At 37.1% G+C, this 17,767-nt stretch overlaps 1 protein-coding gene across 3 annotated transcripts in view; it reads left to right on the top strand.

Moving 5' to 3' along the window:
• Positions 1-16,580, top strand: part of ARL13B (ARF like GTPase 13B) — a 49,560-nt gene extending 32,980 nt beyond the window's left edge. For 2 of the 3 annotated variants that reach the window (XM_075434933.1, XM_075434917.1), the window contains exons 5-11: positions 3,984-4,089; positions 5,990-6,192; positions 8,593-8,689; positions 9,930-10,161; positions 10,640-10,756; positions 11,214-11,282; positions 16,362-16,580. In XM_075434933.1, the coding sequence (XP_075291048.1) occupies positions 3,984-4,089; positions 5,990-6,192; positions 8,593-8,689; positions 9,930-10,161; positions 10,640-10,756; positions 11,214-11,282; positions 16,362-16,438 (901 nt within the window). In that variant the 3' untranslated portion in view covers positions 16,439-16,580. The remainder of the gene's footprint in view (positions 1-3,983; positions 4,090-5,989; positions 6,193-8,592; positions 8,690-9,929; positions 10,162-10,639; positions 10,757-11,213; positions 11,283-16,361) is intronic. The other variant, XM_075434924.1, reaches the window with a different exon arrangement.
• The last annotated feature ends 1,187 nt before the right edge of the window (positions 16,581-17,767 follow it).

Genomic DNA, 17,767 nt, shown 5'->3' with positions numbered 1-17,767 from the left:
TATGACTGGTGCAAAATCACTTCAGTTCTCGGGGAGCATAAGGTGGAGACGGCTGTTTGGATATGCTGCTTTTCCAGATACAGCACCTCAGCTGTGTTTTTTGAGTACAGTCAGTACTGCAATAGGAGTGCTGTGGAGAAAACAGAAGCTAATTGACCAAAAAGAAAAATCTTACACCTTGCAAGGTATTAGAGGTTAAAAATCAGCAGCTACTGCAAGTTATGGGACGCTAGTGTTGCACTCACACTGAGCTATGCAGTTCACCAACATTTCATTCTGCTTCAGCTGTGCTTTTGTTACCGGAAAGCGGCAAAAAAGTTCACTCTCTAAAACTTAAGTTTGGCATTTTAGAAAGCGGGCATTCTTTCTTGCAGCGCTGGACGCACAGGGGATAGCTCTGCTGAAGTGCACGTGCCCAAAAGACACAATTACTAGGTATTTATGCTATGTTACATACATATTCATTACGTTTCCGAGAAATGCTTATCATATTCATGGTTTTTCCAAGAACGCATTAGTAAATGTTAATATCTTTCGCACATATTTGTTGGTGTCTCTCAGTGGTAGTCAGGGGTCTTCAGATGAAGGCTGATACTCTTCATCATCTTGCAGCCTCCTTATCTCTGTAGTTTGCACATCTGCTCTCCCAAGGCCGAGCCGCCTAAAGGGATTATTCAGGAGTCTCTTATTTTACAACCATCCCAATTATTTACAAAGAACCAGGACTTTCTTTGGCTGTGCAGTGATTCTGACGACCTAAAGTGGTAAGTTTTATCTATATCCCCTACATCTATTACATTTGCTACATTCACGGGTATCACTTTTAGAATGAGCAGTCCAGTAACATAGTAAATAGTGCAGTTACTTAATCCTCAGGTGAGGAAGGAATAGGCTGTGGCAACAAACTCTGTGTTCAGAAATATTTCCTTCAGGTGGATCTAGATGAATTGACAGCACTGCTGAGGAATGCATTTTGAGACTAAGGGGCAGTGCAGTAGGATTTTTCAGACTGTAAGAAAGATAGGTTATGTGGAAAAAAAAAAAAGGTGGAGATAATTGTTTCTAATCTTTTAATTACTTTCCATAGCTTTCTTGAATTTCATTTTGGTTTTCCCCCAGTTTAGCTTTGGCCCTATTTCGTAGCTAAATACTGAGAGGACATTACTTGCTCTAGCTGGATGATGAGAAGGAATAGTGCCAGAGTGCCATAAGCATGTTGAAAATGTCATGGGTTCTGTATGGGCATCGAACAACAGTTAGGGAATCTCTGCACTAAATGTTACGAAGTACTGTAGAAGTACTCTTTTTGTTGGGAAGTGGAGATGGATTATCAAAGGAGGGGTGGGGAGGAGAGCCTTATGCTCTTTCTAGCTCTGCAAGCAAGTCAGCAAAGCTTTGATTATCAGTAGGACGTAGGGGTTTTTATCCCCAAGATGATGATAAATAAGTGAACCTTTTGGACCACAAATAGTTAAGATTGATGAAGACTGAGAGAGAATGGACATGTGAGAAGCTGTCTTTCTATGGTCTCGTTCATAAACTCATATTGGAAAGAAAGATTAGATAATGAATCATAGTGCATGAGGTTAATGGTGACGAGGAATGTTTTTTTGAGCTGTAGATGTAACATAGCTTGTTTTTTAATGTCTCTTTGAAGCTAAAAACTCTCTTGTGAGTAAAATAAAGAACTGAGGTTCTCATACTGCGATTCTGGAAAATATGAAGGAATAAGGCCTTAGATCAAATTGAAGTGCTGACAAGTTCTGCTAACTATGGAGTGAATTCTTACCACTGGTCCTTCCCAGAAAGGAGTAATATAAATCCAAAGTACAAGCTTTGGCCTAACATTCCTTAAAAGCCATTTGAGTTAATGATGATGACTTGAGATTTCGGAAGAAAGGCATTGATGTCTGGTCCCAAAACCACCTGCCATTGTGTTCGTGGAAGACAAATATTTGTGATTTTTATCCAGAAAGTTCAATCAGAGATCTTGTGTAATGGAAAGGTTGCTAAGTTTCAGAACAACATTCTTGTAGTGGAATTCCTTTAGTAGAGAGAGGCAAGTGCAATTTTTGGATTCCTTAATGCTATGCAGTACTCCTCTTTGCAGCTTTTGCACTTAGCTTGGATTATTACTGTTGTCGAAAGTGCAAAATAAGATTGCATTGTATGCTTATATTCCAAAATGGTCTGCGCTGGTTCAAAGCAAAGAGTACCTGTTTTCATGCTGAAAAATAGTAAGTTTGAACATAGCTCATAAAATATTATTTAATATCTTTTCATAATTCCTAGAGTTTTACCATACTAGCTTTTAATTAAAAGCAGGTAATGAGAGACAAAAGACTTACACCATGTTGTCACACAGAGTTTTTATGGAAGATGGGAACAACTCTTTTTTGACTTGACCTCTTTTGTGAAGTTTTATTTATTTCATATAAAACTCTCAGACCTGCAAGAAACATGAATGATTTCCTATGTGTTTCTTGTTGTCATTTTTGTCTGTTTAAAATATGTATTTTGGACATCTTAATTTCTCCATTTGTTATTAAAATTTTCTTGTAAGTGAACTGAGAAAGTCATTGACCAACACGACTGCAAGTTTACTTTTTAAAGTTTCTTCTTCGGGAATACATCTGCTTGGCTGACGCATTCCTAAGTACTTAGGTAAACTTACCTTGTTAATCCATCCTACCTGCTTGGATGCTGACCAATTTAAATCCGTTTTAATCATGAAATTAAGATCTCGAGGATAGTCAAGTCCTGTGAGTTTTGTGAAAATTACTACTTGGGTAGCTGAGAGAAATCCCCGTAAGGGGCTTTGGCCTTTCTGTGAGAGGTGGTTCCATGCGGGTTTCGGCAGTTACCATTGCTTTTTCTTACATGTAGTCTGTGGTACACCTTTTGGGGCTTTAGATTGGAAGCTTTTCCAGTTTCATTACATAGATAGAGGAGTTTTCAGTGAAACATTGAAAAGTTACTCTTGATAAGAGGAAGTTTCTGTGGTTTAAACGTGGTAGCACCAGGAGTTTGCTGAGGTGAACCGAGTCATTTGGAATGTTTATAATTCTGGACAGCCCTCTTACCTTTGTAGTAGTTATTGATAGCAGTGCAGAGAGGAGCACAACAGCCTCTGCTTCAGGGTGTGTGTCCATATTAAAGTGTGAAATAATGAGTAACATTATTTGGGTGATAAATCAGATCTGTTTTGTGCCTTTTAAAAAACACACATTATTGGCTGTAGTGTTGGATGCAGTTACAGAGTATATGGAAGCCAAATCTGATCAAGAACAACAGTCCCCCAAAAAGTTAAATTTATCTTCTGGAGTCCTCTTTGCTACCATTTCTTTAGGAAATAAGACAATGGTGGCACTTCATCTTACAGAATACTTATTTTGTAAGCTATGTATTTGTACACCTTTTTTTTTTTTTTTTTGCTTCCCTCTATTTAATAATAAAGTATGTTTTTTAGAGTTATTCATGCAAGTGCCTCCCTGTGAGCTTAAAGTTTTACTTACAAAGAGCGAGTTCAAAACATTACATATCAACTTGTTCGATGTCAGAGAGAAGTTCTGGACAGTAGTCATACCCAAGATGATCATGAAGCAGTATTATTCGAGGAAATGCACACGGTTTGGGAAGTTGAAAAGTTCTGAACTTTGATCCATAGACAGTAAGCACTGTGTGTCTCTAGATATAGAACAGTACAGTCTTTTGCATCCATCTTCTTATTTGTAAAATATAATTGCTTTGTGTATTAATAATTACTAAAAAACTACTAAGCACCTTAGCAGTTGTTTAATGTTAGTATCTGCTGAAAATAGTGCATGGACTAAGAACAGTTAAGAATTAAAGCTGAAACAAGGCATTTTCTTTTTACTTCCTCCTTACCCTTCTTCCTATTTTTGTCAAAAACTTAGCTTTTGGAGATCTGAGAATCTCTCTTGTGTCAGGGTGCTAAGTGTTTCTTTTGATCTATTCTTAAGGCTGGCAAATAAGCAGGACAGAGAAGGAGCTCTGTCAGAAGCAGATGTAATCGAGTCCTTATCTCTGGAAAAGCTTGTCAATGAACACAAGTGTTTATGTCAAATTGTAAGTATATTTTAAGATGCTTAATTTTCTAATACGTATTTAAAGCTTGCAGTAAGGTAGGAGATTGTGCTGCATAGCATAAAAATGAAACTAAAACCCTGCAGTCCCAGCAAAGACACAGTATATATAACTTCTGCACATAATTTAGTTGCTCACCTTGGCATTCTGCTGCTGGATCTGTTGAACAAATCTTTATAACAAGGTTCCTCAAAGTGTACCTGCTGGTCCATTCTGAAATGATGTAAGAATAATTAGTTACTGATGTGGTTTAAAACTCGTTTAATTGGACAGCAAGTTTAGTATTTCACCTTTTTGAAAAGAAGCAGGAAATGAAAGTGTCAGTGAGAATGACCTTCGTCTTTTTCTTTTTTTAATATGTCTGTATATTCTGTATTTCTAAATGTCTGTACTTTATAACTGAACTACAGCAACAATAATCTTGGGGCAAACCGAGAAGAAAAATGCCCCAGTGCTGTCTATTGTTTTATCTTCGTTTTCTCAGAGAAACAAGGTATTATTGCCTATACATATTCTACCTGATGAGGTTCTGCTAGAGAGTGCTGTAGTGTTCCATAGTGAACAACACTCATATCTGAACCTCAGTTTAGACAAAGGAGTAATGTGTTAAAATGCAAACTAGGTTTGGCACCTGGGGGGGACAAAACAGGGCAGAATTATTTGTTTCTGTTGTAAATCATATATACCATATCTGCCTATAGTGAGATTTAAATGCTTGTCAAATGAAGAGATAACACAGAGAATTTTTAGGTGTTGACACTGGAGAGTTAGTCTTTTATAATCTTCCTTCATTCATGAACACAAATCCTGAACGCAATGAGTGTGAAACAGCATTTCTTCATGTCAAATACATAGCTGGATCTATTCAATTATTATTCAGAGTACAGTTCAAAAGACCCATACAGTGCTCCAAAACATTCTGGAAAATAGTTCTGAAGAGATCTTGAGAGGTCATCTAGTCCTTTTCCATGTTCTAAGCTAGCATGAAGTCATATCTCTTTTGTTCCAATTAAAGCCCATTATAGTTGTTCTCCTGACAGTGAACATGAAGAGCAAATTACTCTTTTCCTAACTGCAGTTATACCTTATGTTTTTGAAAGCTATTATCACATCTCCTTGAAGCTTTTTCATCTCAAGAAATCCACTCCTGTTCCTTCAATGTTTTCTTACCAGATGTGTTTTCATAATCGATTTTGTCTGATTTTTCTCTCTGTGCTCCTCTTCATTCCTTCCAGTCAATCCACTTCCTTGAATTGTTGCATGTAAGCTAGATAAAGTATTCCAAACTAATTTAGCAATGGGCTTTGCACCCATCTTCCAGTAGATTTGTCTAGATCATGATTCTCTTGGTTGCTGAGGAGAATATAATGACAAAAGTTTCACTCCGATCAAGATGCATAATATTTTGCTTCATCCCTATCCACAATACCTGTTCTGATGTAAAAAATTGAATTGGTTTGCCAGTTTTATTGACAAATTCACACTGGATTTTGTTTATCCCATAGGTGCTTATGAACAAGTCAAACATTTCTTTCATGAAATGAAGCTAAGCTGATTCTCTTGCATCTCATTTTTTCCCATTTTACTAGATAAAGATAACAAGGACTATTTATAAACCAGCAGCAAAACTGTTTTCTGTGCAGTATTCTTGTATTTTTGAAATGGGAATGGAAATAATGGAATTTGGTAGAACTAATGTGATTTGTATCTTGGCAAAAAAAGCACCTAAATTTATAGAATACCTAAATGTAAATTTATTTCCCGTACTTCTCAATGGTTTTGCAAGCTTCACAGTAAACAATTATGTGGATGATTTCGTGTTTTCAGTCTAGAAACGTGGTCTGAACTGCAAATAGTTTTACCCTTCTTCTTATATTTACAGGAACCTTGCTCAGCTATTATGGGCTGTGGGAAAAAAATTGATAAATCAATAAAAAAGGGTTTGTATTGGCTTCTACATATCATAGCAAAAGACTTTGATACATTAAATGAGCGCATCCAAAGAGACACTACAGAACAAAAAGCATATGAAGAACAAAAGAAACTAGAAAGAGCTGAGCGAGTGAGAAGGATACGAGAAGAAAGGTATTCTCTCTGTAATTTCTCCTGCTTCCCCTTCCTCCCTTTCTCTAAGATACTTGATTAATTCCTGTACATACACCTTATGGGAACCAAGTTATAAAGGATTTAAAGCTTACAAGCCAAGAGCTTCCAAATTAGAAGTATGGACCGGAATGCTAGAGCCTTTCTTCAAGACCTACAAGTTTTTGCCTGGTTCATCCCCTTTATTTTATTTGCTCTATGCTGGAAATGTGCCATGAATGAGAGTCACAATGTAGATGTGGAATACATTTGCCCTTGCTAATATAACTTTATAGGAGGCTAACCGAAAAAATAAATCCTATCATTTAATTTTAAGTTACCTTCAAGTGTGTTCTAAAATAAACTTTTATTAACTTAAGTTAGACTTTGTAACCCGTATGTGAACAGCAAAGACTAGATGTAAAACTGTTCAACACTATGCTTAATTACATTCAGGATATGCAGCAGGTGAGGCATGGAGAGGCTTAAGATGATGCAGGGAGGGAAGCAGGACAAGTGATTTATTACTTCCCTTCAAAGCCCTTTGTGGTCATCAGCAGCCCTCCATGGTTTCTATTAGAGACTGATGTGAATCATTTTACTGAAACGTTCTTAAAAAGTACCCCTGTCCCCCTGTCTGCCCTATATATGCAGAGATTTCTGAGGCTCAGTTACTGAGAAGTAGCTGTGAAGCTACTGTAAGTGTCTTGGCTTGTATTCTTGCTGATTTGATTTACTTCAGCAAGTAATTACTTCAGCAAGTAAATTACTTAAACACATTTTGAACACCTGGAATTTCACATGGTCTTCATACATATTTCACAAACTTATAAAAAAATTCATATGCTGTTAGTCTGCTAGATATCTCTGCACGGACAAAGCCCTATGACCATGTTGGACTGTGTTGGGTTTGTGCCATGCTGAGAGGTGTAGCGAGGAGGACTGACTTTGAAACATGTCTCAAAGAGATTGTCTGATGATATGGGCATTTTCCATATATTCTGTTCCCGCTCAGTGATCTTGATTGTATTGTTCAGTGGAAGAACTGGTTGGGTCTAAATTGGATTAAAGGCTAAAACATTTTGCTAAACTTCTTGTGTCTTAGAGGAAAGCTAACTAGCAACTTCTGCTGGTTTTGCCTGTAGCTGAGGGCTTGTCTCAAATATAAAAGGTGGCATTTTGGTGTTTTGCATCAAATCGATTTCTTACTGTAAGAAACAGGTTAATGTTGATTCCAGTGTAATTCTATATCATTCTGTGTTTTGATAATTCCCCAGACTGCTTTTTGTTCAGATTTGCTTCCCTGAATGTTTTCTAAAAGTGCGTTTCCTCCACGATATGTTAGTAGCAGTTGCCTCATTCCAAATGGAAAACCAGAGAGAGAGGTAGTGCCAGTAAGTTTTAACGTGGCGCTGGCCGTTCCTTCCGAGTGGTGTGGTTTCATGGGTAGATCAGTGACCTCCTTTTCACTCCCCTCTGTGCCTCTGAACAACGGGGTTACTTCCTCTTTCCCTGCAGCTGTAAAGTAGGTGCAACAGTGACTTCCTATGCACAAGTACCATCAGATCCATTGATGACAAGTATTTGATGAGCGTATACTTTATTAATATATATTATTTAATATGAAGTAATGTAATATTTCTTACATAGAGATCTGGTACATAGAAAATAACTAGTGCTGGTGCAACAACCGTATACAGAGCATTATGTGTCTTTCTGAATTTTTCTGAGTCTAGTTGGAGCAACTATGATTCCGTAACTGTTACTACATAAACTGAACAGTCTGGTACCTGTTCGCACTTATGTATATTAAAAAGAATCTAGAATTATAAGAAACGGAGGTATATTAAAAATAGAAGAATAGGTTTTAGATAGTCTGGTTTCCCACCACATAGATTCTTTTTTTTCTAAAGCAATTGAACACCTTGAAACAATTGTTATAGAAGATTACCAGTGTGAAAATTTCAGCATGAAAATTTCAGCATACTGTTGAACAATCAAAACCTTCCAGTTACATATGTATTCTGTCACATAACCTGTCCTCAGAAACTGCTTTTACTTCCTGAAGTGCTGATTGAACATTCTGGCACATAGTAGCATGTGTTTCTACCTCTGCCATAACGTATATTTGTGCTTTATTTGTGCTAGCCTGTCATTGTGATTTCTGTAGAATTTTTTTCAAAATACAGAAGCATATTGTAAAAATCAGCTGGCATGAATTGGAGGATGACTTAGATGACCTAATAAGTGTTCTGTATTATGTAAAATTTATGGCTTGGCTTCTTCATAATTCTTTGTTCATCCCTGCTCTTTGCGCCCCCCACTCCCCAAAAAAAACCACTAAAAAAACCCAACCACACCCCAAACCACTACAACAACAACAACATCAACCCAACAACACAGGGAAAGAGAAGAAGGAAGAAGTGCACCTGATGAGGAAGACACTGAGCCTGGCAACTGTGAAAACCCCTTCCAGCCTATATCTGCTGTAATCTCTGAGGTATGAGAATATGTGGAAATCTGGATCGTTTTAGACCTACCACTAACAATTGTCTGAGAGGTAATGAGAAAAATGGTTCATTTAAAAGAATTGTTCTAAATCTGTATGCACAGCATTATTTTATTTGTTTATTTTAATCTTGGCAGTTTTGTTTTGTGTGCATTGAATCAATGCTTTCATGTTAACAAAAACTCCTGTTATTGATTTGGGGACAACAAGTTTTGTGGCCACAGTAAAATAAAGGTATTTTAAACAGATGACAACACATTTCCTAATGAAACTATTACATATTCAGGAGTGGAAAGTATTCAAGGTCTATTAGTTTCTTGTAAAGTGTTTCAGTGATGTAGGGAGTCACATAAAATCTCCCTGACTACTTCAACTATTTAGATTTCTGAGCATAACCTGTCTTCTATTGAAAACTGAGACAATTGAGAAGTTTTCTTAGCTTTGAAATATGAAAAGCATATTAATATATAAAGTTTCCTTAACCTCTGTTTCTGAGTTCAGGTAGTTCTTATTTATTGTACCATATTTTTTTTATTCAGTTGCCTTGAGATAACATAATCTCAAGAAACATGTAAACTCTCAGAGACTTTTCCAGTAAGTAATTAAAACATTGGCTTCTCTCCTGGACAAAAGCACCCAAATCCACATATGTTGTGAAGTCAGCTACATGCACAATAATACGCTTTATAATAACATACAGAGTATGAAGGGAAAAGTATAGCTGCGAATAATGCAGAGATGATGATTTAGCGCTACAGAACTTGTGAAACAGCCTATCATTGAGGCTGTATGACACAACTGTTTTTTGTTCTAATCGTGGTAGCACTTTCTGGATGCTTAAGCTCTGTGCATGCATATTGTAACTAAAACATTTTAAAAAGTAGTTTAAGAGGGAGAAACTAGGAGTTTTCTAACCTTTTGCTCGGACCATTCATGTTGTTTATATAGCTAGCATTTTTTTTTTTGTCATATGACCAAAAAGAAAGCAAGAAAACAGGCTGTAAACCTAAAGATCACTTATTTTGCTGTTAATACTTTTTTTTTTTCCCCCCTTCCTCTGGACAAGATAATGGATATTTAATTTCTTCACCTGTTTGAAAATACTTTCTATGCTAGATGTGGGGCAGAAAAATATTTTAGGAACATTTTGAATTTTAAAATAATATTCCTGTCTTATTAGTCAGTTTACAGCATTAGAAGTTGTTAAAAAAATTCTTATACTTTTTGTTAGAATGAAAAACAGATTGAAAAGCAAAAGAAGCGGCAAAGGTTGGAGACTGAAAAGGCTACGATTGTCGTGAAATCGCAAACAGAGCAGGAACAAATGGATGCCCAGCACTTATCAAGCAGCAGTAGCCAAAACACAAGCGATAGTAGACTAGACATGTGCAATTCTACAACTGCACAGCTTTTGCAGCATGAAGAAGAGAATGAACAGCAAGCCTCAGAATGCCTTGACTCAGGTAAAACTGCTTCCTTTTACTGTGTCATTTAATGTTATTTTTCACATAGTTCTTCCCTCTGTCTATATTATTTTTCATGATACCACATGTCAGTTTAATTTATTGAAAACATAGAAATGCATCATTAGTTATTGTACTGGAAAATCTGCTTCAAAAAAGTGCGTCTTTGTTGATATGACGATACTGTAGCTGAAAACTAGATTAATTTTTATCACAATCAAGTATGTGGTTCACTTTCCATCAGTACCAAGCTAACTTTAATTTCTTTATTAAAACATAGAGCTTGCATATATTTTATGCTTACAGTTTATTTTCTACAGCAAAATGTGGTGTAAATTTTGCATTTCACATTATTTTGTGTATAAGTTTGGACTGAAAATACTGGTGTATCTCACCCCAACAACTGCATTAGAAGATGATCTAAGATATTATCTGAATATAACTGTATGATATGTAATGTTTTATTTGTTTGGTGTAGATAACAATAAGAAAAAAAATAGAAAAACAAAATTAAAAAGGGGCCACAGAGTAGAACCTGTTAATGCAGAGGATACTGTTCCCAAAAATCCTACACCACCACCAGCTCTTCCACCAGGTAAGTGTACTAACAAACAATGATTGATATCTCAATTTGTGGTTATTAATCCTTTAAAATATTCGTTTGTGAATTATGAAACTGGTATGGTCTTCTTACAGAGATAAGCTACTACACCTTACGCTCTAGGAAATCTTTGATTCGGTTTCCCACTCCATGATATGAACTTTCAGCAGTATTGATCTGTTCCGCGGGGGAAGATGTTATTATTTTCATAAAAAGAGAGTCAGAAATTGACTACTTGCTGATGAAAAAGTGATTAAAAATATCAATATTTTAAAGGATAAATCAGTTTATTTTCAAAGTACTTCATCATTATTCACCATACATACAATATATTACATACTTTTGGCATTTCTAAATGCTGTAATTTCTTCCAAAAAGAACTGGCTTCTATAGATTTCATCAGAATCAAGTGCAGTCGTGGCGCATTTTGACTGTCTTTGTTTTCCTATAGTTGGCTGGGGAACTCCCAAACTTAATAGACTTCGAAAACTTGAGCCTCTTGGTGAAACACATCATGCTGGTAACTGAAAAGATTTGGGGTTTTATAGTTTTTTAAAGCATTCTCCATTGTTCATTCACTTCTACATTCATTTCATTCTTCATCTTTTTTGATTTCTTAATGCCAATTTTCATTGACCAAAAGCTAACCCTTTTGCTTGGTAGAAAGCAACTTTTTGATTTTTCAAGTCTTATTTCTTTTTTAACTAAAAAGAACAAGATATCTCAGATTCTCTTATAAAATTTTAAGTGGCACAGGATATCAGAAGCTATTAACGATCTGAAGTTTTTTGCACAGCAGCATTCACCTAAATATTGTATCTAAGTAACAGGACCAGTTACTTTAAGAGTCCAAACACATACTGCATTCAAAGTGAAAGTTCAAAGTATGTTGCCATTGTCCGTATGTAGACAATTCATCATTATCTGATGCCATGGGGACAGGATTTGGGTTACCTGGACACTGGAAGAAGTCTGAGGTTCTCTGCAAAGATGATACTGCAGAAAGACCTAAGCAGGACTGCAGAGATGCAGCAGGGCTGGTTAATTTGTCGTCCATAATGCCTTTTCCACGTCCAGGCTGGTTCTGCACTAAGCTGCCTGTTGGTTTCCACACTGATCACAGAATCACAGAATGGTAGGGGTTGGAAGGGACCTCTGTGGGTCATCTAGTCCAACCCTCCTGCCGAAGCAGGATCACCTACAGTAGGCTGTAGAGGACCTTGTCCAGGCAGGTCTTGAATATCTCTAGAGAAGGAGACTCCACAGCCTCCCTGCGCAGCCTGTTCCAGTGCTCCGTCACCCTCAGAGGGAAGAAATTCTTCCTCATGTTCAGCCGGAACTTCCTGTGCCTCAGTTTGTGCCCATTGCCCCTTGTCCTGTCACTGGGCACTACTGAAAAGAGCTTGGCCCCATCCTCCTGACACCCACCCTTCAGATATTTGTAAGTATATATTAGGTCCCCTCGCAGCCTTCTCTTCTTCAGGCTGAACAAGCCCAGCTCCCTCAACCTCTCCTCATAGGGGAGATGTTCCAGTCCCGTCACCATCCTTGTAGCCCTCTGCTGGACTCTCTCCAGTAGCTCTTCATCTTTCTTGAAGTGGGGAGCCCAGAACTAGACACAGTACTCCAGATGAGGCCTCACCAGGGCAGTGTAGAGGGGAAGGAGAACCTCCCTTGACCTGCTGGCCACACTCTTCTTGATGCACCCCAGGATCCCATTGGCTTTCTTGGCAGCCAGGACACACTGCTGGCTCATGGTTAACCTGTTGTCCACCAGGACACCCAGGTCCCTCTCCGCAGAGCTGCTCTCCAGCAGGTCCACCCCAAGCCTGTACTGATGCATGGGGTTGTTCCTCCCCATGTGCAGGACCCTGCATTTGCCTTTGTTGAACCTCATCAGGTTCCTCTCTGCCCAGCTTTCCAGCCTATCCAGGTCACGCTGAATGGCAGCACAGCCTTCCGGTGTGTCTACCACACCTCCCAGTTTGGTGTCGTCAGCAAACTTGCTGAGGGTACATTCTAACTCTTCATCCAGGTCGTTGATGAAGAAGTTAAACAAGGCTGGGCCCAGTACATACCCCTGGGGGACACCACTAGTTACCAGCCTCCAACTAGACTCAGCACCGCTGATGACAACCCTCTGAGTTCTGCCATTCAGCCAGTTCTCAATCCACTTCACCGACCACTCATCCAGCCCATAGTTCTGAGCTTCCCTAGGAGGATATTATGGGAGAAAATGTTATGATCTGATCTGGAAGTGCTGATCTCTTCACAGTACTGAACCCAAATGGGCCCAGTGTAGTTCTGGGGACCATAGCCCCCATCCAGATGAATTTGCTGTGGGTATGCTGACTCCTTGTGTTGCCTGTTGAGATACTCTAAAACATCTTGCACCCATTACTACTCTTTCCATATGGTTTCAAAAGCATGGTTTGTAAGATTTTTGTGATTGATTTAGAAGTGTTTTCTCAAGAGAAGGAAAGCTAAAGACATGTGGGCACATCTGAATTAAGTGCAGAATGTTAGCAGGTCCAAATGAGGGACTGCAATCCCAGCTGTGATGAAAAGCCTAACATAAATTTGATTGCAGAAGTAGTGAGACTTCCAAGTGAAAAGTAGGTTATTGGTCTGCAAGGAGAGGTGTCAGTGATGAAGCTTGGGATCTGCTGTTTTGCCTGAAGAGCCAGTGTCCCTGAATATTCACAGACTGATAGGAGAAAGAAGTTTAATAAGTGGAAATGTCAAGGTGTAGTAGACAGATTCTTGATTTCTCTCTTCAGTAATGACTGCAATTTTCTATTTTTGGAAGACAGTGGAAGATTGTTTTTCATATGGTCATATTGCATCTTTTTCAGTTTTAGATGATAATTTCTTCATTTTTCTTACATTTGGGTTGGAAAGGACCGTTAAGATCATTGAGTTTAACTGTTAACCTAACACTGCCAAGTCCATCTTGCACTGATTTTAGCTTGCCTGTTTTCTGTCACGCAACAGTGTTTTTCAATGAGTTTTTACATATTTTGCAGACAGAGAACCTGCTTTTGCTTGGAAACTCATTCAAGTTTCCCTAAGACCAGTGGAGCCTACCTTTGATCCATTTTTTAGAATATTGCCTGAACTGCATCTTTCTGAAAACCAACTTCTTTTTTGTTGTCCCTTCAGCAGAGAAATAAATCAGGTTTTATTTTTTTTTTCCTTTTCCCCAGCTTTACGCAAAATTTACTGTCAAGGTGGTTTTAAGTTTTTCAGGCATTCAACCTTTGTGAAATAAAAAGCCCTGGTTTCCTTAGTGGTTTCATGATTAATTGATATAAATGGCTTGAAGGCACAATTTGCAGTCAGAGCCTGAAGTTTGGATATTTTTTTTTTTTTTAATTCTGCTACCTGGGACTTGAGTAAGGTTTTCTTTTCTGTGGGTTTTTGGGATTCTCTGAAGTGCACTGTTTTCTATAGCAATATCGTATTCTGTCGAACAATTTGCTTTGACAAACTGTTACTGGCCAAGTGGCTGAAAAGCCTTTCTATATAGGGCAAAGGAGCACCTACCTTCATGTAGACCAGGCTGTAAAACCTCAGTTCCAGTAGGATGCCCAGTAGATGCTTTTGTCAGGACTCCAGGTATAATTGTTAGTGTCCATAAGAGCAAGGAAAGAAAAAAGTTTTTAATAGTATGCTTTTCGAAGTTTAAGGAAATTTGGTTATGGGTAGAGGTTATTTTCAGGAGTACTCTCAAAGTCTGTGTCCAAGAGTTTATCTATGAAACATTTGATAGCTCCTCAATGTAAGTCAAGAAACCCCCTTAAGCTTCAGAACAGATACGATTTTTTGTAGTGTTGATTTATGCTAATCCATGGAAAACCAGAGGAGCAGGTGTCTCTCCATATTCCCATGCATTCTAGTACAGGCCTTTGTCAGTTAGGATAGCAGTTATTCCTTTGTTTTTGTCTTAAAAATGAATTTTTTTGAAAGTGTCACAGATATATGGTAGACCTTGCTGCTCAAGTGTCACAGATACATCATAGACCTTGCTTATGAAATACATAAAATCAGTATAGTGTGAGGTTGAAACAACCTCCAAAGGTCTGGTTTTTAATGCTAGGTGTTCTCAGACACATAAATCTGTCTTCATGGTTTAATGTGCAAACTGAAAAACTGAAGTGCTAGTGAGCAGGCTATTGAGTATATATTAGGTAATTTTTGTGTCATTTTTAGCAGAGAATATTATGTTGGATGTTTAGGCAGAGTTAACAGGCAGTAGAGTAAATTATATAAATCTTTAATTATACACTTATTTTCACTAAAGACTGCAATTTTTCCAGTCTTGCTAATGATTCTAGCACAACACTAGGTAATGAGTGTCTATTTATTGTCCCTGGAGGATACATTTGCAAGAATGATAAACCTCTCTCATTATAGGAGGTGAAATTGCCTGCCAGTCCTAAAGTTGATTGGCAGACCTCAAGAAACTGACTAATAAAAACATCCATTGTACAGGTTTTCATTTACCCTACAGTCATTTGTTGCAGTTCTGTTGCTTTTCACATGCTATTGTAACACTGAATTAGCTCTATTAAAATCAAAATATTTACAACAATAATGTAAAAGTGTTATTATTTTTCTGATTAAATGTAAGGATAACTAAAACCTTGATCCTACAGACATGTACACATATTCCTAGAGTAATGTAGTCCAACTAGCTTGCTTTTGTTAATTTTAGCTCAAGAGTGCAAATTTAACTCAAGTTATTGCATATGTAGGACAAATAGAATGTACTTTTCTTGGAAAATTATGATTTATTAAAGCTGAATTTTGCATTCGCAGGTCATCAAGGATTTGTTGGGGAGGAGATTGTCTGTATAAATGAAATTGAGATTTGAATACGTCAAAAAGCTGCTTTTATTTTTTCTTGAATTCTACCTGTTTCCTCTTACCATCTTTCATGATATTATTTTGCTTGTGAAATGCTTTGCATGTACCAGTCTGCACGTTTTTTTTCTTTTATATCAATTACAAATGTTTGAAAATACTGGTTATTCTCTTCTGGTGTACCTAATAACTTTGTCTTGAAAAATGTTACCACTTTAAACTCCTTTATTGACAAAAGGAGATGTTGCACTTCTATGTAAAAATTCTTAATATAGTTATTTTAGTATGGCTTTCAAGATAGGTGCAATGCATAAATGGTCCCAAAATTTTGGATGCTGCATAGCATTACTGTCACTTAAAACTTTATTGCAATGCAGAGTTGGCTACAGCAACATTCAAATTTTGATACTTCATTTTTTCAGTTGTTATTTGTACACTTTGGATGTCTCATTTCCTATTTTTAGGGATGTTTACAGATTACCTTTGGGCTTGATCTTGGAAATGCTGATGCATGTATAACAAAATGTAATTAAACCCTGTTTTGGCTAATACACCCCCAGACATTTAATTAGCACTATGTCTGAAAGTTGCTTGTAGGAATTAGCTCAAAACCTGTAAGCTACCTAGCTTTCATTAAGGAAGCAAGAATTTACCTTATTTAAATAGCCTTTAAGCAAGGGAGATGCTAAATAACAGATTAATGTGTTTTTCTTTTCTGGCATTTCTTATGCAGATGTCTATGGAAAGCCTCTGCCCCCGCTGACTATACGCCAAAGACCCAACAGTGATACCCATGATGTCATTGCTTAACAGGATCACAAACGGCTTTTAAAAAATATTATAAAAAATTATATCAGAAACTGGTTTTGCTCTTGAAGGAAAATTTTTTAAATGACAGTCTCTCAGCTTGTTGCAAATAACTTGGTGACAATTAAACATGGAGTTCATTCTATCTTAGTTAATCAGACTTTGTCATTTACTTTTTCACATCACCAGCTCTTCTTCAGGATTTAGCATGAAATCAAGAAAAGTCTTACGTGTCCATGGAGGCTTATATGAACATGGTAGTGAATATTTATTGGGTTGACTTGTGAAAATACATAGCTGTAAACCTAAGAAAAATACTTTCAAGATCACATAATACTGGACTGTATGTTCTCACCAAGACCTTGCTCCAGGTGCTGCGCAGCAGTTGGTATTTTTGCAGCTAATAAATGGTTCTAAAGCATTTTGTAAGATTAATGTATGATAGAGTGAATATAGGAAAGTTATGCAACAAATATTGAGTATATTTTTCTAACTTTTTGTATAATTATTTTAAAGTTTGAGTGGACACGCAGACCTACTACCAATAACATGATACCTAGAAAGCATTAGAAAGCTGATAGTCACATGCATAAGAGTACGTTTGACTCTTAGGTTTCTCTTACAGTAGCAATACCTTTTACTAGGGATTACATTACCAGATTCATTTTTTGTATTTTTGGCAATCTGAAGGGGGAGGAAGGTAGAAAGGGAAGTTTAAGATAAATACATTTTATACAAAATTAGGCCACTTGAATTGTCTGAAAGTTTTCTTAACGTGTTGATTTCTTTGTTTTGTTAACCGAGTTTGGCATAGGTAGAAAATGCGGTTGGAAAAATACAGCTGAATATTGTATTGTCTACTACATTATACAGGAAAATTGCACATTGTGAAAGTTTTGCACTAATTCAGTCATCAATTCTGATGGAAAACTGAATGGACCAGTATGCATATAAGCTCCAGCACTTTTTAATCTTGATAATACTAAAATACCATCGTGAAAACAAAAGCAACTCTAGATTTTTAAAGACTTATATAATATTTCCATGTAATGTGTTAATTTTGCATTAAAAAAATCACATACAAGTGATAAACAACAAGCGTTACAACTGGATGTATTTATTTTAAAATGTTCTGTATGTGCTGTTCTTCCTCTTACATTGGAGGCAGCCATTGGTATATTGTGTAAAGGTACCATCATGCCACTTCATTACAGCAAGGAGGAAACCCGCATTCAAAGGTTTTTTGAAGAACCATTACTTGATAATTTTCTATTACGCTCTCAGGCTTCCATAATATGGTTTTTCCGAAAGATGTTAGTACATGTTAAAACA

Source organism: Opisthocomus hoazin, chromosome 1 (genome assembly GCF_030867145.1).
Source record: "Opisthocomus hoazin isolate bOpiHoa1 chromosome 1, bOpiHoa1.hap1, whole genome shotgun sequence".
Taxonomy (NCBI): domain Eukaryota; kingdom Metazoa; phylum Chordata; class Aves; order Opisthocomiformes; family Opisthocomidae; genus Opisthocomus; species Opisthocomus hoazin.
The sequence above is the reverse complement of the archived record's forward strand: the minus strand, read 5'-3'. Positions and strand labels throughout refer to the sequence as shown.